Below are 25,403 nucleotides of genomic sequence, written 5' to 3'. Positions count from 1 at the left end.
CCAGAGCAAGGTATTATCCCAGGAAAGCTGCCTGGCCATTGCCTGCCCACGTAACCACACGTGCTGCTCATGCCCATGTTCCAGGCACCTCAGTGGAAGTCAGACTGGGCTCATTTGAGAGTTTTAGTGCTCTCTGGACTTAACATCCTAGACCACCAGCAACTGAACCCCAACTAGATGCTCACATAAATTGTAAGTGCTGACGTGAGCTCCAAGCCATACAGATACCCACTTCGTCTCTGCTTAAACACATCTGGATGGACTGCAAATTCAATCAAATTATATGGAGGTGCATCCACAAACCATCTGCAGTCTGAGAGAGATGCAATAATTTCATCCTCCTGGTATGGTATCCCACCATGTCCATTACACCTATTTTAATCTTCTGGGTACGTGCTGCCCTCCACCCTTGCCTGCTGCCCACTCCCCAGGCAAACCCCTCCTCTCCCCATGATACTCACAGTTCAGCCACAGTGCAGTGCCTGATTCCTCACAGGAGGGACACAGCCTCTGGCCCTGGGAACGTGAGGTTATCTGCTGGCCCTGCAGCTCCCACAGCCCTGTGTGATGAGCCCTGGATAAAGAGGGGCTGTTGCTCACCACTCCAGTGCCTCCCGGTGTGAGGGGGGCACCTGCTGTGTGCACAGGCTGCCTGTTTCACACAGAACTGGCCGATGAGCAGTTCCGACTGGCTTCTACACGACGTGAAGTTTTGCAGCATGGCATCACAGCCTGGCAGTGCCTCAGGGCACAGCATTGCCTAATGGCAATACTTCATAGCATAGCATCACCTCATGGCACAGCCTCACCTCACAGCATGACATTGACTCATGGTATCACCTCAGGGCATGACATCGCCTCACAGCATGGCCTTACCTCATGGCATCATTTCACATCACGTTACACCTCACAGCATGGCATCTTCTTGTGGCATCGTGTCACCGTGCAGCGTCACCTCCTGGCACGGTGCTGGCCCATGGTGGCAGGGCGTGCAGCACAGGAGGGGCATTGAGGGGAAATGATGAGGCCCAGCCACCAAGCTCTGAGGGATGGTCTGCCTCAGACACCGAGGGATGTGTGGGTTTTGCCTTTCCTGGGTACATTTCACAGCAAACTGAATCAAATTTGCAAGTCTGTGGCTTTGCCTTTCTTCAAGACCTCCACGGGCTGGGCAGCATCAGCCACTCCCCCTTCTGTCCCCTGGACAGCCCCTGGGGACATGGGTGGGCAAGGTTTGCACCCGGACTGCGGGGCTAGGCGCAGGCTGGGAGGCCTGGTGACTGCTGCCAGACAACTGACTGACTAATCACCAATTTGTTGAATGCTTTTATGCCCATCACTGAAAAAAAACAGTTGTTGAGCAGCTCTGTCTCCACAAGCAGGAGGAAATGTAGCAAGCTACCAGGATTTTTGTGCCCCCTTGTTATATTGGGGGAGGTAAGGTGCAAGGTACAGCACCCAAGGACAAGGCATAAATGCTGAACCCACAATTGAAGTCCTAGTGCTGCAGGGAAGAAGAGGGGTCAGTGACCACCAGGCCAGAGGCCATCCCATCCCACGCTTTGCCTGTGACTCAGGGGACTCAAGTCCCATATAAACACTAGATGGAGCATTTTTTTAAAGTCACATAAAGGACAAATCAAAAAGCTGAATGAAAACATAGATTATGTCGTATCCCACAGCCCTTATGGCCCTGTGTGTTTGCTGGGTATGTGCCACTTCAAAGGGCACTGCTGGGCCCTGGCCAGAGTCATAGTTTTCCCCTGCAGAAATACCAACCTCCAATAGTCACAGGTCCAGGGCACTTGAGGGAGATGGGATACATTGCTGGCTACTCCTTTTGCTTCCCTTGATGCTATCCAGTCCTCCCAGGTTTCTCTTCAGCTGGAGAGGCAACATGCTCTGACAGCAGCTCAGTTGTGAGCATACCCAAGCTGGGGAAGGCAAAGATACAGGCTTCCATTTTCTTGCTCGACGAATAACTGAAGGTGTTGGCTGTTCCTGGAAAGCCTGTGGGTGAGTGCTCCATTTCCCAGGACAATTACAGTGCTGTCTGTAGGCAATCTGCTCCTCCCAACAGCAGAAACTTCTGTGAAAATGTTCCTGAAAGCTTCTGGAGCAGAAACATTGCCAGTATGGCAGAGGGGGACAATGGAGTTAGGGTAAGCCCCAAGAGGCGGCTGGGAGATGCAGCTGCTGGATAAACATCTGCTACTAGCTACATACCCCAGGATTCATCCAGGGAAGGGGGATCCTGCCCCAGCACCTCCACCTGCTTCCAGCCTTGCATGCCCTGCCTGCTGGTGAAAGCCCTGTGAAGAACCTGTAAGGTACTTGGGAGGTGTCTGCATCAGGTACGCAGGCTGCCGTGGCCCACAAACAGACAACCAGAAGCACTGCTTCAAATCTTTCTGGTGTGCTGGTTGTGAGTTTGAGGAGCGTGGCACAGGGTGCTGCTGTGTGATAGCAGAAAGGCAAGATGGCAAGGGACAAAACAAAGAGCCCTCAGCTCACTGTGGAAGTCCTTGTGCTGTCCAGTCTGAAGAGCAGATGATAGAATGAGGACTCAGACACCAAAAGAGATCATGTTGAGGGCATTTCAGTCTCATTTAATGCTGACATCAACCCTGTCTGCGCTAGCCTGGCTACAGCACAGTTAGGGCAATGACTTCCCTGCAGTGTGCCACGCTCTGGGACTTCCCCGCAGGCAGGGCATTACATCTGACAGCAGCCCATACCATAACTGCACACCAGCCTCCATCTGTGGATTGTGCTGCCCTTGGAGATGTTGAGTGGAAAAGAGCTCTGTGGGCACGGACAAACGGTCTCAGCCATGCATGCAAAGCAGGGCACAAGCGCCCAGAGCAGTGGCAGCTGCTGACCCTGGGCCTATCCATGGCTTTGACTCCCAGGATCCCAGGGATAGGGAAGGCTTCTCTGCACGTGCCCTGCCCAGGACCACAGATCTAAGCTACAATGTGAGAACAGTGAGTGGCCCAGGCCACTGGGCACACCTGGCCAGATGTGCCAGGCAAGGACAGTACCTGGTCCTGATCAACATCCAAGCAAATGGTTTTCTCATTTGTGGGACAGGGAGAATAACGGTGCTCCAACAGCACTCACTGTGGCAATGGCTTCTCAAAGGGCCACCAGCTTTAGGGGTGCTTTTTGGACCTGTCAAGGAAGAGAGCACAAATTAACTTTACTTCATGGCTGTTTACTGTCATCAGTGGAATTAGTAGTCAGCACCTGGCTCCATAATCTTACTCCTAGCCAAGCCGGGAGGAACAGGGGGCGATTTTCAGATCCCAGCTGAAGCCTGCAGTGCTCGTGGGGAACAAGCCCTACTCTGAGATGCAAACAGAGCAAATGTGCTGTTGCAGCCACTTGCTGAGCAGGGATGTTATCCCCTTAAAAGCTATTCCTACAGTCAGCTTGACCACGGCCAGGCTTTAATGCGAGCGTCCTGTCAAAAGAGAGGCACTGACTGAAGATCTTGTCTCTTCCTCCTCTAGGCAATGGCAAACCTCCATTTCTTTAATCTAATCATTTGCAGGAGAAGATATTTTCTCACGAAAATCCTATATAAGAGGGCTGAAAGGTTGGCTGGGATAACATGTAATCCATTGTGATAAGGACTGTTTACAGAATTATTAATCAAACACAAAAGGGAACAGATAGTAACATTTTTTATTAAATATTACAGTGGATCAAAAAGTACAAAATATCTTTTGCCTGCTATGTGATTGGGAAACTATTGGCACATAATACAGTATCAAAAGCATTAATAAGTACAATTTGGAAAACATACAAAAATTGACTGTTTATAGTTGGCTCAGCTTTATTTCTGGTAGTGTTTAAACTAACGCAAAGGTTACTCAATAACCTTTTAAATGGGAAACTATATAATATTACTGGGCCATTTTTATATATACAAATCATCACCTTACAGAGCATAGAGGCTACATAACTTGAATCACAAAAAGTATACAATATTTACAACAAAAGAAAGTTAAAAAAGTATAAACAGCTAGTAGATTGCGTTGCCATTATTAGAACATATTTAAAACTGTGGGGCTGGGGGGGAGAGGAGGGGAAGAGGGAGAGAACAAGTGAAATATTCACCACGTGTACAGCAAACACTGCAGGAAGTGCTCAGGGGAGCACAACCAACACTGCCTGCCTCACACCAGCGCAACAAGTCCCAATACTCATTAAAATCATCACAACTGCAAAGCCGGAGCAGATGCGACCTTGCTGACCTGACAAAGGATAGGAGCAGGTGGGGAGCGTTGAGGGGACCCCAGCAGCGGTGCAGGACAGGCGCTGGTGGAGGCAGGTGCAGCGCTTGTCTCCCATGCCAGCTCCAGGGACTGCCCAGCTGACTTCTCTGCAGCTGGGACAAACTACTTTCCTGGCGCACCAGGCAAACTTCTCATGCCAGGCCAGCGTGCAGCCCAGACAGACCTGCTGCAAAATGCCGCCTTGTTCCCGTCCCACCTTGCTAGGGGTAAGGATTTTACTGGGAGTCAGATCTGACTCCCCCTGCCTTTTGGGAAGTCAGGCTCAGTGTGTGGCCAGAAGCTACACGCGAGCTGGTTGCTGCCGGGCCTTCTCCTTTGAATCTCACAACCTTTAGCATCCCTAATGAATCCTGGACAGAGTGCATTTGAATTGCAACATTTCTTGGAACTGGCTCCTGGTAAATAGATTTATGAGTCTATTGCCAATTAGATTCCACAGTTTCCTTTACAAACCTACCAATAACAATGGTTTGATTGCACAAAGAAAGGCTTGTGCAATTCCATTCCATAATAAGGCCCCTTGAACTCAAACAATGCAAACAAAGCCACATTTAAAACATTAAAAAAAAAAAAGGACTTTCCAGCTAATGGAGAATTCAATAGCCTTTTGAAAGATTTCCAAGAATTCTCTTCAGAGTTTTCAAACAAATAATGCACCGCTTCTGCTGGGAGTTTATACTACCATTCCTTCTCCTTTGCCCTGACGTTTTGCCCAGTGTATTATGAGCTTCCCCAGCCCGCAGCAGCGCATCTCCTTGTGCGGCTGGTGAGGACTCGCCTTCCTCCCCTCTCCCTGTCCTCCAGCCCCACACTGCCTCAGCATGGCTCCACACAGCCTACCATGGAACTCCAACAGGATGTAACCAAAAGGGAAATTGGACACTTGGCATAAACAAATGCACAACTCCAGGACACACAACTGAACCGAAACAAGGAAGAGAAGCATTTGCTTTACCAAACACATGACAAGCTTCTGTTTGCTGTAGAGTTTTATATTCTCTCCCCTTCCCCCCCGCCCTCCTTCCCCCCACCCCCAAACCCCTGATTCCCAGGTGATTCAGATCTAGTGCAACTTTACTAGAGATGTCCTCCACACTGTGGCCTCTGCCCAGATGAGCTTGCAGTTCGGTTTCCTGTACGACTTGTGGAGCAGCAGGATGATCTGCACTGGCACATCCATGTTCTAAGTTCTACTAGTCTGTTTATTGATCAATTAAATATAGTTTTACCACAGGAATATAAAGTATTTAATTGAAGAAGCTGGATCTTTAACAGTAGACGAGTATATTATTCTGGTTTCCACCTTTGGATATTAAGTATGATACATTATATATTGTATTTGGCTTCATATCACGGGAAAAATTTAATGACATGCCTAGCATGCAAAGTCTTCCTTAGTAGTTTCCATTTTTCTTTTAGTATTGACTATGCTGTCTCTGAACAGTAACTGAGATGGTCTGAATCACAACTCTTTTCACATTGCAAAAAGTCTCCAAATCACACTTGGCTTCATTGATGTCTATGCTCAGCTGCATGGTGGTGATGTCCTGCAATGTAAATATACATCCACAGGAAAGCTCTTTCGTAAGGAAAACCCAGCCCCTCCATACCCGGGCTTTGCTCCTGCAAAAGGATGCCCTGGGAGAAGCTGAGATTACTGTGGGGGGTGTGGAAGGACCATCCCAACCACTGCACGCAACCCCCAGCTGATCCTGCCGAGCCTCGCCCATACATGTGGGCACAGGACCCTTAGGATTCTGATCCAAATCCACATTGGCTCCTGTCCTAATTTCTGAAATTCCCAACATTCTAACAAACCACAATGCCATTTTTGGGACTCCTTTGTCATCCAGCAGCCTATGCCAGGGAGGTTTTGTTTTCTAGACTGTTTCTCTGGTAGGCAGGAGGGTTTCACAGCCTAGGTACAGTTAAGTACAATGCTCAACAAATTCACGGACCACAATAGGGGAAAACAAAGCTCAGTGGGAGGGAAGAAGTGGCGTAAGAGCCACCGCAACAACCAGAGGAGGGTGAGAGGTGCTCAGCACCTTGCAGGGGTGGATTGAGGGGAAAGGACACTCGCTGTCATCCTTGCACCATAACATCACCTACAGTATGTTTATAACCATTAAGATTAAAATTAAATCAGTTGCTTCAGTTTGTAAACAGTAAACATTACCACAAAAAAAAAAAAACAAAACAAAAAACACTGCTCCAAATATAAAGAAACTGGGAAAATGGCAAATATGAAAAACAAAATATTACAAAATTAGGACAGCCACAGCCTTCAAAAGAAGTTGCAGATACAATGATGCTGTTTCATTCAAAAATAAAAAAGGGGGGGAAAAAAAAGGAAAAAAAAGAAGAAAAAAAGAAACACAAAAAAAGAAACCCAAAACAAAGAAAGAAAAAACAAACATAAAGAGCACAGGATATACTGGACAAACAAAAATGATATAAATTACTGTGACCAAATGTGACACCGGTAGTTTATGAGGTGGATATGTACAGTCAAATTAAACAGTGTTTACCCTTCTATTCTAATAGTGTTAGAATGAAAACTCTATTGCCCTTTTACTATACATTGCATTGATTGAATCTTTAAAAGTCAGGAAAAGTTACCCAAAAAGCACATCCACTGATTGTACAGATTCTTGGCCTGCTCCTCCTTTCCAGGTTCAAGTCGAGACCTTGACTTGTTCGCAACAACGCAGGGTCTCTGGTCCTCAGCTCAGTGAAGAGCGAACGTAGCCCCACCTGGGATTTCAGTGAGCACTGGACAGGGCCTGCATTTCCACGGCTCCCTTTGAACATTTGCTCTTACCATATACGAGTCCTTTCAGAACACACATATGCAAAATCCAAGGGTTTTTTTCTTGTTTTCCTCATTTTTTTTCTTGGTTGGGGTTTTTTGCAGGGGCAGGGATAAGGGGTGAGGGTGCTGACGTGGGAGCAAGAATTAAAGAAGCAGTCCCGTCTCCATCAAATTCTGAAGCGCTCTTCTCGGCGGGATATGACCGCGTCCTGGCTGACAAAACTGCAGAGTGCTACACCTGCGAGACATCATAATGGGGGGAGGAATGTCACTAACTTCTCCTCAGACTTTTTGTGAGCAAGAGGGTTTACAGTTTTGTGCTGGGATGTACAGAGGATAGCTGGGAAGGTGGGAACGCAGCTTGAGGGTTTATAGCAGCTAAAGGATAAATGCTGTTATGCAAAAGGTCACCGTAGGAACTTCCTACAGGTGTTGCTGCAGCTAAGTGTCTGTACAGTTGCTGAGAGTTTGCAGGGGATGTGAGGAACTGTCTCTGCACCATAAAGGAGTGAAGAGCCAATGGCTGCATTAGTGGGGAAAGCATGGTCTGATTTTTCAAGTACTGCAGGGGATGAGAATACCCAGGTGGCAGGCGATTGTTCAGCCCTGTGCACAGGCTTCCTGGGTACAAGCCTGGGAAGATGGGGCCTGAAAGGGGAAATTTGTGGCTTTCCAGCATGCTGCCAGAATGGAGGCCATGCACTGGCTTGCTGCCTTCGCCCTCTGGGTCGAGAACCTTGTCTTTTGCCGAGGTCTCCTTTGGTAAGTGCATAGGAGAGACAGCTCGGATCTTTTTTTCAGAAATAACTTTGTCCAGATCCTCCAGGCTCCGTTTCAAAGGCCGGGCAGCCCCCACGTTTTGAGGGCTCGTTCTGCGACTGATTATAGGATGCACCATTCCCTCCATCTTCCTCAGATTCTCCAGCCTCTGGGCCTGCTGCTTCCCAGATCTGTGGAGCAACTCACTGTGTTTTTTCGGAGCTGTCATGGCCATGGGGGACACTCGGCAAGCTTTGGGGTTACAATCTAGGCTCACTGCTGGGCTGCTTGCAGTCTGGAATGGGGAGATGCCTTTGCTTTCTGGCTGAGCCATGGACGAGTGAGGGAGGCTGGAGCCTGAAGCCTTTGCAGTCTGTTTGTGTATGCTCTTTGGAAGACTCAAATCTGTTGGCTGATCATCTGAAGAGGCCTCCACTGCTGCCTTTTTTTCTTGTGGATGCAATGATGGGCAGTAATTTAAATTTCGTTTTTCTTGGTGTTTGTGTGGAGCAAAATTAGAAATATTTTCAGATTCTCTGAACATGTCCCGGGGGAGGTACTTTGATGCCTGTTCATTATTGAGGTGGTGTTCTGTGTGCCTATAAAGGCTGTGCAGATGAGGTGACGAATAAAAATCTGCCAAGAAAGTGGGCACATGGGAGTGTTGCAGTGCCCTTTTCTCACTCATTTTATCTTTGCAGTCCTGGATGTCCATCTTCGGTACGTATGACTCGGCAAGAGAACTGAGGTGATGTTTGGAAAAATCACAGCGCTGAAGCTCCGGTTTACTTAGCATGTCATGTTTAAAAACATCATTAATCGATTTCCTTTCTTCCTTGGTTTTAAAACTCTGCACGTGCTGTATGACTGAGGGCCTATTGATTGCTACAGGATCAGAATTAGGGGCGTGGGGACCTTGCGATATGCCTGAGGACAGTTCATCTCTACTGTTCAGTTTCTTTTTGCTTATCAAAGGTGGAGGAGAACCGTAAGGATAGCTACATGACAGGGCTGCCCCGCTCACCTGTGACAGCAGTTTCTTTTTTGCCAGGGGTGACATGATGCCTGGATTACCCTTTGAGTAGAGCAGAGGCGTATAACCAAAAGTGGAGTCATCATTCAGGGACCCAGGCAGCTCCTTCTCCTTGAACATGTCAAAGTTCTGGACTACCAGTACTTTGGGTGCTTGCTTCAGTGCGTTGTGGATATCTTCGTTTCCCAGCTGGTCCACTTTGACTGTGCAGTTTGCAATGTAATCGGCCATCTCGGGCAGTTTGTCATCCTCTGTGTCGCTCTGAGCGGGCAGCTGAACCGGGAAGGCCGTGAAGGACATTTCTGGAGGGTCGCTTTCTATGCTGTCATTAAAAGCTTTGTGTAGTCTTGGTTCAGCCTTTGTGTCTTCGAGGGCATTTGCTGGGGAGTGTAATCGTTTTGTGATGGTGGCATCCAGAACTGTGTCTTCTTCTGAGGACACAAATAAGCTTGAGAAAGAGGACGAGTGCTGAACTTCCTCCTTGGTTTTCTCGCTGCTTATGCTGTTTTCTGCCAGGTCTGTCTTCTCTAGAGGCACTGTCCGAGATGTGTCTGGTAGAAGAGCTGGAGGACCTTGTACAGGTGGTTTCATCTCTCCCACTGTAGGATGCTCATGAAAATTTTTGTGGTCAGCTGCCTCTTGATCCTTCTCTTGTTCTGATGAAATCTAATAAAAAGATTCAACAAACAGCAGTAAGAACGCAGTGCCTGTCGGCAGACTGTTCATAAGCATATACTCGGTGCACCACTGCCCGCCTCTAGAGAGGTACCTGTCAATCACCTTGCTCTATCACGAAGGCTCCAATACCAGGTACTGGACTCAAATAAAGAGGTGTACCTCCTGGAAATATGAAGAAATACACCACCCCTGCCAGGGTCACAATAAAGCATTTCAGAACAGCAAATGTTTGCAAGCCGGTGAGAAGCACTGATGCCTCAAACGGACAGATAATACTGAGGCTACACTATTTTTAAATGGATTAGGCAAAGGCAGGGGAGCATACTTCCTAACACAAATGATAAGGCTGCAGCAATTTCTTTTGCTAGCCCACTTCACCTACGACGACATGATTCCAGTGTTGTGTTTCACAGAAAGTCTCCCCACTGTAGCTATCTTAAAATTCAGCAATTACAGAGATCATTCACACCCCGTTCCACGTTAATGTGTGAAACGATAGAAATGGCATACTAGGAATCCCTATTGTAGGCAGCAAATCGCTGCCACAGCTTAACTAGGACACACATTTTTTTATTAAAGGATTAAAATGAAGTTGTCAACATTCAGTAAGTGTGTGTGCCTGCTATTACAAACATGGCTTTTATACGGTATCGTCAATGGGCCCGCAGCTCTTTCTGCTCCCCCATTAATAAAGCCTGTGTGCACAATTCACACTATTCATCCCATTATGTAGCTGGCTGAACTGTGACCCACAGAGGTCACCAGAGCGTCCCATCTGTGATCCAGCTGATTGACAGCCCTTTTCAAAACCGCTGTCACTCTCCTCTGACATGTCGTGGTGGAAGACAGTCATAAAACAGCAGCATTGTGCGAGTCCTTTATTATTATTGTTTTCTTTCTTTCTTTCTTCGTTGTAAAGATAAGACGCATCAAGAAAGTTATTATCTAAATGCTGCTTTATGGTCTGGCATAGGAGTGGGGGATCGGTCCTAATGAATCCAGCCCTCTCAGAGATTTATTTCTTCACAGCTGCTTTTAAATATTCTTGTCTGTTTGGCTGGCCTATTAGTTACAGTGTCTGTTAGTCATCCTAACTTCTTTTTAAACTCATAGATGCCTTTTGCAGCCAAATACCATCATTAGGTCCTTTACAAAGTACCACTGCTAGTCTCTTGAGCTTATAAAATTACAGGAAAATACCAGACAACTGAGCAAAGAAAGGAGGGGGGGAAAAAAAGGAGAAATCATATTTAATAACTGTACATTCTTCTCTTTGTTTCTGTTAAGCAACACTTTGATTGAAGTTTCAGCTATTGTGAAGAAATGTGCAGTCTAAGGCTAATAGCATTTTGTCTGGTATCTCATTATATTGACAATGTCATTGTGACAGCGAGAAAACAGTGAAGAGCACAAAAGCAAATGCTACCCCAATAAATTAAAGTTATATTCTCTCCCTGCATACTTATAGTGTATTAGTTGAACATGCAATTGAGAGGACCACACATTTGTAACTTGATTATGATTTTAGAGCTCACAGCTACAGCTAGCTTCTGGGCCACATGCAGAAACGGTTTAAGCCATGGCTTTATTGGAGCCATGCCTACATGTGTGGTTATAGAGGCTTCCAGGCACCACCACTGCTGTGCCTGGATGAGGACTGCACCCAAATGTGGAGCTTGAAACAGCACTTCACTGCTGGGGGACAGCTGGGGAGAGGGGGACATAGAACCTTCTGCCGGGCTCCAGCAGAACTGGATTTTGCTCCAGCCAAAGGAGCTGGACATCTCCTTTCTGCTGGTCCTGTAAGGCAGCATATGCATGAGCTCAGCAGACTGGCATCTGCTCTGGGTGGCAGCATCTGCCCCTGCAGGCTCCTTTGCTGCTTGGGCTTCGTGTAACTACCTACTGTGACCTGCTAAGGCTGAGGTCCTTAATTGTCCACACTGTTTAGACAGGGGCAGGACAAGTCTTCCACCCCAGTCAGGGAGGAGACATGAATTCTGATAGAAAAGGTACCATTTAGAATAAAAAACTGTTATAATTGTACATTTTTAGGGTCTTGTCTAGGCTCCCTACATTTCCAATTAACGCAGCTTAAGAACTCCTCCTGCAAACCACACAAAAATATCTGCAGTTTAAGCAGCAGGAAGCTTGATAGGGAACAACAAAAGCAAGGAAATTCAAAGTTAAGGCTGTTTCTCTGTTACCAAGTTGTTACATTTTGCTTAGCAGCGGTGCTATGGATGGTGTGTAACGTATCTTGCTGATTCAAGACCCCTCAATAAATAACCAGGCATGAAGGAGTGACAGGGGAAAGGAGCCTAAGCCTTCACTTTGCATCTCCTTGCTTTGGGCAATTTGTACTGCAACCAGTCACTAAAGAAGGTTTATGTGTACTCTCCACTCTATGTATCTTCCATAAGAAATGGAGGGGGTTTTTCCCCAAGAGGAGAGAACAGCGTGAGAGAGAACAGCAAACCCTCCCTTCTTTGTGGAGTGTTTTTAACACTAGGTATTAGAGGGACTGTCAGTCAAGGCAATTAAAAAATCAAACTGAAATTTGGATGTGAGATGAAATTATAAAGAGGTGGTGGGACACAAAACCCAAAATTCTCTGCTATCAAAACTGGGTCCACAAAGCCTCCGAGGTGGAGATGTTTACTGGTCCTGCATTGCTTTTTTACAGTACTTTAGACAATGAGGAGTACTGTTGGTAGCTGACTCAATACCCATTTCCAACCTGGTTTAGAAACAGGACTGCCAGACGGCAATGAAGTCAAAGGAGCAGCCATAGTCTGCCGGGCACGTCATGTGTTTCAACATTCTTTAAATACTTACTTTCACTGCAACGCCTTGAAGGCTGCTGTGATCTGGCAGACTGAGGAAAAGCAACATCTTGTGTAGGGGTTGTGTGTGAGGAGCGTCACCGCCTCGTTCACACAGGGTGCAAGCAGGGCACAGGAGAGAGTGGGCAGGATGTGTGAAACAAAGTGCGTAAGTAACACCGGAGCAAAAAGCCCATTGATTTTGTATCATTTAGCAACACATGAAATTTACCCTTATTTGCAGACAAATACAAGTTCTACTGCTCTGCTTTACCCTGGGCGGTGAACAGAGAATCTCTTCCGTGAGGGCTGTCTTATGTCTGCAGGTAACATGTCTCTTTGTGGAAGCTGCGGCCTGCCACGTGAAGCAGGTGACAGAATAGGAATCTATCTCAGCGGAAAACCATCTGTGGCACGTGAGAGGGAAGTTGGTCTCAATTAGGACTTGGAAGTTGGTTCTCTCAACATCTGACCTTTTAGTCCACAGAGAAATTTAGTATAATGCAATAAAAATCCTGGGGAGTGCTAAGTTTTTTGATAGACGTGCATACATCTGTGAGCAAAGAAGGGCTGATCCAGAGGTTACCATTACAAAAATCAGCTGTGTCCAACAGCTACCACAGCAGTATCAGCAGTATTAGAAGTTCCCGCACCCTGTACTTAGATTGGGAAATAACTGTGGTAGCTGTGTGGTTTCCTTTTGGCAGCTGCTGATCTTTTAGTGGTGACCACTGTGTAATACAATGAGCAGAAATGGTACTTGTTACATCCAGTGCTTGGTTTTCTGCCATCACTGCTACACGGTATGGAACTAACTGGTTGCTGTATGTAGCCCAGCAAAATCCCAACACAGACAGTACCACAGCAACTGACCTGCCACTGCAAACTCAACTGGTTGGAATTCTCCAGTTTAAATGGTGTGTTTTACCATTGGATTTCACGTGATTAAAGCTGTACATTTTTAATTGAAAAGGTGAAAAGAAGAAAGGCAACCAACCTCAGATGCATCTTGGGGTTTCTGTGCATTATCTTTTTCTTTCTTGCTCTTTTGGTTTTCATTTTTGATGCGTTTTGTTCCAGACACTTTTGTTTTTGTTTCACCCTCCTGGGAACTGTTATCCTGTTTTCGAGGTTTCACTGGAGGCAGTGGCTTATCTTCCTCTCCTTTAATAAATCTTTCATATGGCAGGATTAATCTAGGGGATTAAGGAACAAATAATTGATCAGGTTTCGCCATTCTAGCAAAGAACAAAATGTATCTACCACAAGCAGTTTACTTAATAAACCCATTTTCTTCCATGCCATAAAAGCAACAGTGTAGACTCTACATCTATAAATCCAAGTACGATAAATCAATTTATTTGGCAAGATTATCATGTGGCATAAATTCAGTGAAGTTTGAGTTGGTGTGGATCAGTAACACTGCAGTGGTTTGTGTGGCTACATCAATTTGTACCAGACGAGGACACCAGCCACTATTTTTCAGACTGATTTAAGAAAATCCACCATTTATTTTTCTCTCCCTGCCCTTAAAAGCATGCAGGAAACTCCAGGAAAACACCACAGCCATCTTGATAACAGCTACACCATTTCCAGGCCGGTGGTTCCCCTGAGAGCAAGGGCGAGTGCCAGGGCCTCAGCAGAGGATGAGAACAGGGCTGCAGGAAAGCACAGCAGTGGGCATAGCACCTGGCACACTGCACTGGCACCAGCCCATCACCACCCCTGCAACACACCCATACCAGGACAGTCACCACACTCCCTGCATTTGCCAGTGAGGCATTTTTAGAGAAAGGAGAGGGGTAAAAGCGAGTGAGTTCTTAACTGTGGAACTGTCCTCTGCAAAGTGCACAAAATCACATTAAAAAGCAAGAAAAAAGTGCAAACATCCTCCCCTGCACACAGGGAGTTTTAATCTTATCTGCTTTGCCCTGGCAATTCTTGATCTGAAAGGAAAAATAACTGATAGAATTAAAAAGGATGGATTGCATTACAATCTCAGTTGCAACTTCAGTGATTAAAGTTTTTATAATGCATTTGGTATGATTAATGACTCACTGTGGGATTAATACTTTAAAAATATGAACTTTAATACAGCAAACATCATTTGTTTTGGTGGGGTTTATTTATTTATTAAGAAAAAAGACAAGCTGACTCCATGAAGAAAATGTACTTTGCTTATAAACAACATAAATCTGTTCAAATACCAGGAATCTTTAATTATCTTTAATCTAAGACTCCAAGGCAGAAACCTTTTTGGTTCAGATATTCGTTTGTTATCCCAGAATCCGTTTCTAAGCATGCAATTTTGATTTACATACTTAGATGTTCAAACACAGTTTGGGCTTAAGAGAGCAGAAATTAGATTGCCCGTGATCATAATATTTTACATTTTAATAAAATACAACATAAATTATGTTAAAATATAAACCTAATTTAAGCTATATTAGAAAGAAAATTCATTAACTGAGCATGCTCTGACATGATATGTGCAAAGAGGCGTGAATAATACTTTCTAGCCCTGAATTTGGCAGGGCTCCAGTAATGAAGCTAAGCAGAGCCCACAGGGAATATTCATCTTCAGATCCCATTACAAACTGAGTTTAAACACGTTACAGCTGCTAAAACTGGAAACTGCTCCCTCTATGCAAACTTAGCAAAATAATACGTAGCTGCCAAATACCTGCTTCCCACTGTAATATTACAGTTAATGTTTATATAATAAAAAGCATAACTAAGCAGAGTAAGAAAAAATAATCTTGTTCATACTTGAGGCTGCTGCATTTCACTCAGAAAGCTCAAGTATTGGTGAAAACACCGAATTCCTCCCTGCACTGCACAAAGCGCTTTGGACTTCACTAGAGGCAAGGTTGGGTTTCACGCAGGGCAACGCTGAGGACGCTCTGCCATGTGTTAAATATTTAAAATCGCTTTTAATAAAAACACATTTTATTACAATAATTGTTAGCACTGCAAGGGGAGTGTTTGACTTTGTTTTGTTTCCATGGGAACACATCACCCATTAAAAATCTACATATTCCATCTGTAAAGGTCTCAGACGCTGTCCCGCAGCCCACGGGAGACGGAGACACTCTCCTGACCCACCAGCGGGCCCTCCCATTAAAGACACCGCATGATTAACCCTGTGGCTATGGCCAGGACAGGAGCAAGGCCTGGGCCAACGTGATTAATCACTGCTCGCGTGCTCTCCACCAAGCCTTGTAGGGTAACGCGGGACACAAACACCTCCTCCTCCCACTGCACCTCACCAGAACTCATTAGCTTTGCGCTAATTAGTAACCGTGGCTTAAATTTCCTTTTCTGATCTTAAGAGTTCATGTGGGAGTACAAGGTTTTCATTTTAGTTATTTTTCACTGAGCTCAGCAGTTGGCAGGCCGACAGCAGTAAAAATACATTTCACATAGCCGGTCAAAGGCCTGGAGCCAGCGGCAGGAAATCTGGAATTAAATGTTTTGTGTATTGGGGAGGCGGCATGACTAAGGTAAAACTGAATCAAAACACAGGGATGGCTTGTTCTAGGATTTTCCCCTCCTCATCTGAAATGAGGGCCGACGGGCTGCTGTTCCTCGCTGCCGCCGCTGAGGTAGCTTTTGGGGGCCAGGGGGAGCAGCTGCAGAGGAGCTGGGCAGGACCGCAGGCTGTGAGACCCCGGGGAGCAGCACGGAGGCGAGCCACACCAACAATTGCCGCTCCACGCAGAGATTTCCGACGGTTGCAATTTTCACTGAATGTTTTTTCAGTTATCCTGTCATGGTACGAGACAATTACCCACAGGATATGATCTTATCATTTGATTATTAGAAGTTTTTATAGTGCAGGAGTAATAAAGCTCATACAGCTCTCAGAACATGCAAGCAGCCAGCTCACATGCCATGAAAGCAGACGGCTTAGCCAATTTAAGGTCAATATTGCCCAACATTGGAAGAATGCAATCTGCTGTTAGCCAAATAGTTTAGCAGAATGTGACATGTCTAAAACCAGCACCAGGAGGTTTTCATCTTTTTTTCTTTTTTGGGTCAAATATGTGCAGCATAGGTAAGATTTAATCAATCTTCGTGCAACGAGAGGTAAAGGCAATGACCAAACCCAGGAGCCAAATACCTCGAATGTGCCACATTTCGGAAACAACAGCTACGTTTGCAGCGGCTTTGAAGTGTGGCTGTTTTTCACGGTGGGGAGGAGTATCAAAGTGTCCATGAAAAAAAGGGAAGGAGGGCGAATACTTTGTGCTCTGAAGAATATTTACTTGTAAAGCCTACAAGGAGTCCAAATAAAAGGGGCTTTATCGTGATCAAGATCCCAATATTAAGATTAATAAAATGTATTATTTATAAGTCAATTAACATAAATAGAATATGTAAGCACTACTGTATTAAAAAATCTTTCCACAGGCAGCAGATTTTTAGCAGCATGAGGTTTTTTTTTTTTTTTTCCTGGAATAATACAAGAATAACATTTTCCAGCCAAGAGCAGAAACAGTAGGGGAGTCTTTGCTATCAGAGGGCTTCTTATTAAATTCAGGCACTGTGAAAAGCCAGCCTTTTTTTTTTTTTTTTAAATAAAGCCAACTTAAAATCAATGGAAGTTAGATTAACAAATCTGTACCATGCTAATCCTGATTTATTATGATGGGCAATATTAAGTTTAATCACGTATAAACTGCTCCTCACACAAAGATTTGGCTCTCCTAAGTCCCGAATTGAATAACGGCGCAGAGCGTACGGAGTTTTTAGATCTGCATCATCCGATATTATGAAAAATTCAATGTACTTCTCTGCAGCACATGTCAGAGGTCAGCAAATCTATTACAGTAATGTAAGTAAGCTGGCTTTCTGCCAGCCTTTTTTTTTTAACAACAAAAAAAAAACCAACACTGAAGCAGATAATTTTATATTTACAAATTCTAAAATCCTCCAGGGACTGAATACTGAATCTCCTTCCCAACAAAAAGCAGAAACTCCACATTAGAGAAATGTATTCCACAGTATATCAAACATGTCTTCATCATTAGCATCTCATAAAAAGGAAAACCAAAAGCCCTTAATCTTTATTAGTCAACATTTCTTTTCCCAGCCACAGAACTAACAATGCAAGATCTCACCCGAGCCAGTAACCAGGACATTTTCAAGTATTGATTATGCAGAATGAATGACTTTTTTGGCCCAACTCTGCTTCCCAGTACACATAAGAGCACATCTATTTATAGACACGAGAAAAAAAGTAGTTACAATAACGCAAAGGATCTGATGGGCCCAGAAAGAGGAAGGAAATTAAATGTTAAGGCTGCCAGTTTCCTCTTTAGTTCTCCCCACTGTGTATAGATATGACGGGACTCTTGGGTCGAGGAGGAACCATATGCCCAGGACACACAAGGTGAATGAGGGAAGGAGGCAGTTCAGCACAAACCCTACAGTATTTTCCATATTGCTCATTTCAGTGTTTATTTTTGTTTTCTACTTGGCAGAAACAAAATATTCCAGCACGTCTCCCATTGACATCATCTTGCTTTCTCAAGGGCTCCATGCCCAACACAAACCAGTGTGCAATGGAGTCTCTCAGCCCCAAGAATAATCTAGGAAGGATTTAAAATACTGAAGGCCATTCCTTAGGAGATGCTGCCCCATTCCCATGCTTGGCCAGAATTTTAAGGAGGTTGATTGCAATGGGAATGGAAAAAAGATTTAAGTCTGCTCCACCAAATGAATGCAGCAACTGGTTCACCTGTGGAACTCACTGCCAATGGATATCTTGGGGCCAAGGGATTAGTGAGATTATGCAAGGATTAGATGCTAATGTAAATCGTGAGAACATTAAGCTCTTAGAATTTCAAAAACACTGAAAAGGGACAGGCAATAAATCTCTTGACTGGTAGGAGTTTGGAAAACATTTCCCTCCCGGACACATTATGCCACAGTGGCTCCTGCTCCTTCCTCGGGTGCTGGGGGATGAGATGGCCAGTCTTCCTGGTTCAACAGGGTCTCTCAGTAGCTGAGCAAAGATGCCTGCACTCCTGCAGCCAGAGGGTCTGAGTGCAGGGCCAGGACAAGGGGCCACTGAGCTAGGTCAGCTTGGGGCAGATCCACTTGATAACCTCAGTAAGAGAAAACCAATTCTTTTTCTCTAGAAAGTCAGTGGCGAAACGTTCAGCTCTTTTAAGGGACCAGCAGGAATGCCCAAGATCTGATCCTAGTGGAAATCTTGCCTCTTCTAACCTGATGCTCTTCAAAAGGGAAAAATCCTGGAGCAATGCTGTCAGTGTAACCATGGGAAACCATCTTCAACAGCAATCAGCTGTAAGGAAAGGCTAGGAGCAGGAGGCAGCTCTTCCGGGCACCAGTGACAAATTTGCAGCAGAGAAGGGGGAAGAGGACTAACCCAAACTCTGAGGTTTCAGCCTGTTCTCCAAACTGGAAATATAAAATATATTGAGGAAACCTAGCCACATGGTCCTCAAGTCTGATTTTCCTAGGCCACACTGTAGAATCCCCAGGTTGCAAAAGCAAACCTTTTGTGCAGAACACAATAGCAATAGGTTTATTTGCATTTGTCTGAAGTAGAAAACTGGCATATATTCTATCAGCAAAGACAAAATATGTCTGAGTTCAATTTTACTCCTGAAGAACTTCCCTTCCTTAAAGAAATGGCTCTTTCATCCTTTCATCAACAACCTTCCTCATGGCCCACTGGGAATGCTCGTGGGTAATGAGAATGGCTCACTGCTGAAAGGTGGGAACTGCACTGCTGTAAGGGAATTCAAAGACACTTTGTTTTAAGTAAACTGGAAATTAGTGACATTACAAACACAGCTGTTGATTTAGCTGCACAGCCAGGCAGGGGAAGCCCAGGCGTTCTCAATCTTATGGCTCAGCAGGGGGAGATCAAAAACCCCATTTTTTTGCCTTTGTTGCAGATTTACTGCATGGGAAAGATTCAAAGGAAGGGTGATGGGGACAGAGCAGCTTCACCAGGTCACTCTACCAGAATTGCTACAAGCTTCTGTTTTGACCACAGTCACCAGTTCTGCAGCTAAACACAGACATACTCGGTTTGGTAGGTCCATACAGTCCCTGCAACACTTGGTCCCTATGCTCAGAACAAGCTTGACAATGCCATTTTACATAGCCTGTGGGGTGCAGGTCTCCTGGAGAGACTCCAGAATTCTGTTGACCCTCACTGAGCCACATCTCCCTTGCACAAAGCTGAACAAACCAGGGGTAATCTCTGCCATGTTAACATCTCCATTGTAAAACAACTTCCTGGTTGTAAGTCAGCTACAAGCAAGAAAAACAAGCTTGTCCCCTTGTATAAAGTCTGTCTCCACTCCTGGATGTCAAGAAATAAGATTACTACATGAGACATGCTTTACCTGATGTTGGCCAACCACAAGCCATCAGCTCAGTTGGTAGGACTGCCAAAACCCTCCCAAGAGCATTAGGCACACTGCAGAGCCTCAGAGCCTGGTAAGCACTGACATACGTGTGCACGGTGGGCACACCTGGGAAGTTCCCCTCTGCTTGGGTGACAGCCCGCTCGTGAGCAGCGAGTGGCACATGGCATCCCCCACTTCTGCTGAGACAAACTCAAGGGTGGAAAGAAGGATGCAGCTGGTTAAAAAATTCTCTGTGAGGAGACAGATTATCTGTTTCCATGTACTGGAAGGCTGTACCATACTGTCCAGCACTCCATCCAAGGACTCCTGCTGACTCCAGTGCTGGCCAGTAAGTCTCTGAGGCTGAAAACCCAGAAATTTTGAAAAAAGAAGTGTGTTCTCAGATGTTTTGGGTGGACAGCTAAGGATCTGCTTTAATGGTAAACAATTACATTCCTCGGTCATCTGATACTTTTTAAATTTTGGGGAGGGGGGAAGCTCTCTGAATTTTCAATAGTTCCTTTGTTAAAGCATCTGTTACTCACATAATTGAAAAGATATTTGTTCAGTGGCATGCTTGAGAGTACAGTTATTTAATCTTAATGATAAAGCCCTGAGGGCAGAAAAATCATAACTAGAAACCTCCTGTTATTTATAAAAACAACAAAAAAAATATATATAAAAAAATAAAGCCCAGAAACCACCACCAGAAAAAACCCCAAACCAAAAACCTGGGAAAAAAGGAGAACTGAGACACCTCGTCTATCTTCAGCCTTAAATTTGTACTTGATGGAAAACTATTAAGACAATTTGCAACTTGCGAAGTTTTCTGGAAGTCTGGGACTAGCTGAAGTGGAGGGGGGAGGGGGCAGGAAAGTGGTGTGAAGACAAAAATAAAGCAGCAAAGTTCATACAACAAGAGAAAACTGCTGCTTGGCAAGCGGTTGGTTTTTTCTTTGTTTGGTTTGGGGTTTTTTCTGGTCAAACAAAGAGCTAGCTGTAGATTACAGCATGACATAACATTTGATTAATTTTTGCCTGAGGATGTTTTCACACTTAACAGCATAAATCAAGACCTTCTATTAATTACAATGTGCATTAAAAGATAACCATAAGCATTTTCATACAGATGCTATACTAGCCTCTTATTTTTTGTTCCTTTTGAAAGCCTGGCTGAGTTTCCTACAAGACTCCACCAAAATGCTTACACGCTACCGAAGTTATCCAAATGCTTTAACAAAACCAAACGGTTCCATGGCATGGAACATGGGGCTCTCTTATGTATTGAATTACTGCACAATATCCTTGGGGTAGAGAGACTTTATGGCTGTTAAAAGGAAACCATGTAAGTGACTTATTTTGACCTGCCTTGTGTTTCTGATAATATGTAAGTGAGCAACTTACAAAAATGGGAGAATGGACTCTGAACTGTACAAGACGCTGTATCGCCTGTGGTTTAGTCCCCTGGGTAAGGCACAGATATCCAGGGCACTCTGCAAGTGCCCAGAGATCACACAGCCCGAGTAAAGCCTTCTGTGTGCAAAGTGTGGGCACAGCCACTTTGCTGTGTTGTGAAGAACCACGACCCACTCTTGAGACCCATCTCACGAGATCTGTGAGGGCCAGGATAGGAGATGCACTGCTGAAGAGCACGACAAGGCCCACAGGATCCTCTGGCTCCATCCCTGCTAGAGGCCTCAAGGGAGACGGACTCCTTGCAGCACTTGAAGAGACCAGGAGGGCTACTGCTCTGTTGGACTGTCCATCTGCCTGTCGTGATACCTTTGAACAATGACCCATCTGTCTACCAAAGCAGCTGAGGTGTGTTACTGCATGTCATTGTGCATCACGGTTCCCTGGCCCTTGCATGTTTGTGTGCAGCTTGTGCACAAGGCTCCCTTGGAGGAAACCAAGATGAATCACAGCCAGACATGGAGGCTGAAAAAGACCCCAACAGGCAACTGTTTGTACTTTTGTTTCGTTCAACATATTTTACTGGAATGTTTATATGCTTGGCAAAATAGCAGGTTGGGTTTTTTTGGTTAGGGTTGGATTTTTTGGGGGGCTTTTGTTTGCTGCCTTTTTTTTTCATTAAGAGGAGGGTTGCTGTTGGTGTAATATCCATGAAGAAATCCCCAACAACAACGGCGTCAGCAGTGCAGAAACACGGCCTATCATTCACGCCGGAAAATTAAAGCTGCCGGTCACGTGTTGTGTGTCAAAAAAGTGAAAGAAACCTCAAACCCTGCATGTGAAAACCACATCTGCATTATTAGGGGAAGGAGCACTTCGCAGAAAGTAGCCGTTTCTGAGGGTTTCTTGATAAGTGAAAGAGATGTAGGGTACTGACAAGGGCTGTAAGAGTCTCACAGGAAAGGTTCAGGCTGAGTCAGCTAGTACCAACCACACGTGCCTCAAGCCTTCTCTGGTCGTGCAAGGTTAGTGCACTGAAGGAGCACAAATGAAGAAAATAACAACCAAAACAACAACAACAACTCCTAAGCTCTGCATGGTCCGAGTCATGAACAGAGCAACAGCCCTACGATGGGAAAACATTAATGCCTTTTATATTAGTAATCATCTGTTACACGAGCAATTAAGTACAGTACTAATGGACTATAGCCAAGAGCCTGGTACTAATATTAAAAACTGACAGAGATGAATAGGTTTGGAAGGAAAACTAGGCTGACAAAGACATTTTTATGAAGTGCTTGGGCCTATTTGGAACAGCCCAATCAGAGGCAGGTTCAGACCAGCCATGCCTACAGTGACAATAACACATTCATTGCCATTATGTGATGCCTGCTATGCTTTAAATAAAAAACACCCATTGCTTCTACTCAACAACCTGCACTTTCATTATTGTACTCACTAATAAAACAAAAGTTGTCTAACTAATATACAAATAACGCTTACTGAAACACTGTCAGCCTTGCTTTGTTTTAAAATGAAAGCAGTTACTGGAAACACAAACTGTAATAGATGAAAAATGAATCAGATGATAGCACACACAAAATCTTTCCTTCCTTTTTACCAGGCAAACAAAGCAAACACCGCACAGAAGCACTCTGCCTACCTATAGCACAGCATCAGCAACAACCACAACCCCTGCTCCAAACAGGGGGTCATGGAGAAGGGAGCAGAGCATTCCCCACAGTCTTTAAATCTGGCTTTTGCCATCCTCAGTATCATGGGTCTGCAGTTTTTTAGAGCTTGTAAGCACCTTTTGGGAAAAACATTTCTTCCAGGGATTTGCTGGACAGAGTCAATTCTTCCCTCTCCAGTTCTTGGAGTTGTTTTTTAAAGAAAATTGGTTTGTTCTTCCCCCCCCCTTTTTTTTTCTCCCCCTGTTGTGTGTCCTTTTTTCTTTCCCTTTGCTTTGTAGTTGCCTGTGAAACCCCACCTTGTAGAGGGAAATCGAAGAGGGCATGAAGGTGGAATACCCATACAATACCTGAATGGGATGTGTGTGCCATTCCACTCCTCAGTATCCTAAGAAGGTTGATGCAACCGAAGCAGCCTTGACACATTAAAGACTGTAAACAGCCAGAAGCAGGGGGAGGATTGGGTTGGATGTTAGAAAAAAATTTCCTCACTCAAAGGGTTGTGAGGCACTGGAACAGGCTGACCAGGGAAGTGGTGGAGTCACCATCCCTACAAGCATTTAAAAGATGTGTAGATTTGACACTGAGGGACGTGGCTTAGTGGTGGACTTGGCAGTGTTCGGCTTACAGTTGGACTTGATCTTAAAGTCTTTTCTGAGCTAAATGATTTTCTGTCATCTTGGAAGAAGCTAGTTAACACAATGCCAGTTACAGAGATGAATGGCAAGACTAAGTCAAACAGCAGGCAGGATCAGTGAAGTCTGGGAACTACCTGTTCTGCCTCCAGTAAGCAAGGAAAGGCCAGTGGGATTCAAGAAGGGAAAAATCAGGAGGTTTATTCAGCATTTACTTCCCAGATTAATTCAATTTCCAGTTTAGCTTTACAGCTTGCATTCAAGTTAGTAAATGTACGTGTGTCCCAAATCATGAACGTGTGCTCCCACACTGTAGCTCTAGTTTTAGATTAAATGCCATCTGAGCACTTTGGCTATAAATGAGCATTACACTTACAGGTGCTGCTGTTAGGATTACCAGCTGAAACAAACCATGACAATTTAATTTCATTTTTTTCAGAGTCTGAGGCTTAATACAACCTTCCTGTGGCGGAAAAAGGCTAGAAATCTAGAGACTGGCCCAGTCACTGAGATTTTTTTGTATAGATGTTTTAGTTCTTCAAACCAGACTTGGTAAAGCGTATTTTAGGTAAGCTCAGGGCTTACCCCAAGATCCTGTAAGACTTTTTCTCTAAATGCCATATTTTGACAGCCAGAAACCTAGAAAGTAGCTGGCTGCCTCGTATCAGATCTAAGCCAGAACTATACAATATAGACTGGCATCCAAGAGCTCAGATTTGAGCTCTTTGGTGGGCGAAAACCAATCTAACCATAAACTAGAATTTTCCTCAGACCAGCTCAAGGCAAACAGAACCCTTTTGTGGCAGCCTGGACAGGTTTTCCAGTCTTGAAGGCATCACAAGCCTGCTCAGGTTTTCTAGTGAGTACCATGAGCTTTTTGGCACTTCAAGGTATGCCCCTGACTAAGTCACATGGATGAGTCTCTATGCATGGAAGAGTAGTGCAGTTTGAGGTGTTTGCATGTGAAAAAATAAACCACTAGCATGAAAACAGAAGAGTGACAGGGATTCATGGAGTATTTGGGAATGGCTCATTTATTTTTCCACAACCACAAGAGACATGGTCTCTCGTGACTCGGATTTCAACACAGAGCCTGGAAATGCTTGCTCCTTGTGTGACCTAAGCCTGCACAGACCTAAGTCTTGTGTGTGCCTGGGTCTCCTCCGTCAAATAAACATCCTAAGAAGCACATCTGGAGAGGGAAGGCCCACACTGCCAGCTTGAAACCCATCAGGTGGCTTGGGTGCAAGGGAAGCCCTGAGACACCTGGGTTTGTAATGATGAAAGGGAAGAGCCAAATACCCACAACAATCTGATAAGTCAGTTAATACAATCTCTAACATTTGCTTGCAACACAAAGGTGGGGAAAAGCCTTGTCTGATGCACACAGAAACTCACTCAATTTCCTCTGCTGCTTGCTCTCCAGAGAGCTTGTAACTTTTATAGTGGCATTACATTCAACTTCTTTGTGCACCCAAATCTTTTTGTTGGAGAAGCCTCTTGTAAATAAGGGTGCTCAACCTCCCCCTGCATGAGCAGGGTGACATCTCCCTTGGAGTGGCCAACATGTAAGGCACTAAAAGAAGGTGAAGAACTGCCCACTCAGCACAGCTCTGCTGTGCCACCTTGTGCACAGGCAAGTAAAATGTCTTCCCTACCCCATGAAATTCCCTGGAACAAGAGACTAGACTTTACTTTTCTGAGCTTGAAATGGCAAAGCATTTGCTTAAGTACCAAAACCCTCCAAAAACCCTCAAACAACAACCCCCTCCCCCCAAAACCCACAACCAAAAACATCCCAATCAACAACAAAATTAAGAAAAAACCCCAGAACCAAACCCAAACAAAACCCCCAACAA

General features: G+C 44.9%; 1 protein-coding gene across 4 annotated transcripts in view; it reads right to left on the bottom strand.

Annotated features, from left to right (window-relative positions):
- Window positions 1-7,211: 7,211 nt before the first annotated feature.
- The window catches only part of ARID5B (AT-rich interaction domain 5B), a 116,257-nt gene continuing 98,065 nt past the window's right edge, over window positions 7,212-25,403 (bottom strand). For all 4 annotated transcript variants that reach the window (XM_054174686.1, XM_054174687.1, XM_054174685.1 and 1 more), the window contains 2 exons: window positions 13,412-13,610; window positions 7,212-9,577 (listed from right to left, as the gene is read on the bottom strand). In XM_054174686.1, coding sequence (XP_054030661.1) covers window positions 7,427-9,577; window positions 13,412-13,610 — 2,350 coding nt within the window. In that variant the 3' untranslated portion in view covers window positions 7,212-7,426. The remainder of the gene's footprint in view (window positions 9,578-13,411; window positions 13,611-25,403) is intronic.

The sequence above is a fragment of the Dryobates pubescens genome, chromosome 30 (assembly GCF_014839835.1).
Source record: "Dryobates pubescens isolate bDryPub1 chromosome 30, bDryPub1.pri, whole genome shotgun sequence".
NCBI classification, from domain to species: Eukaryota; Metazoa; Chordata; class Aves; order Piciformes; family Picidae; genus Dryobates; species Dryobates pubescens.
Note: the sequence above shows the minus strand (reverse complement) of the source record. Positions and strands in the feature narration are given on the sequence as shown.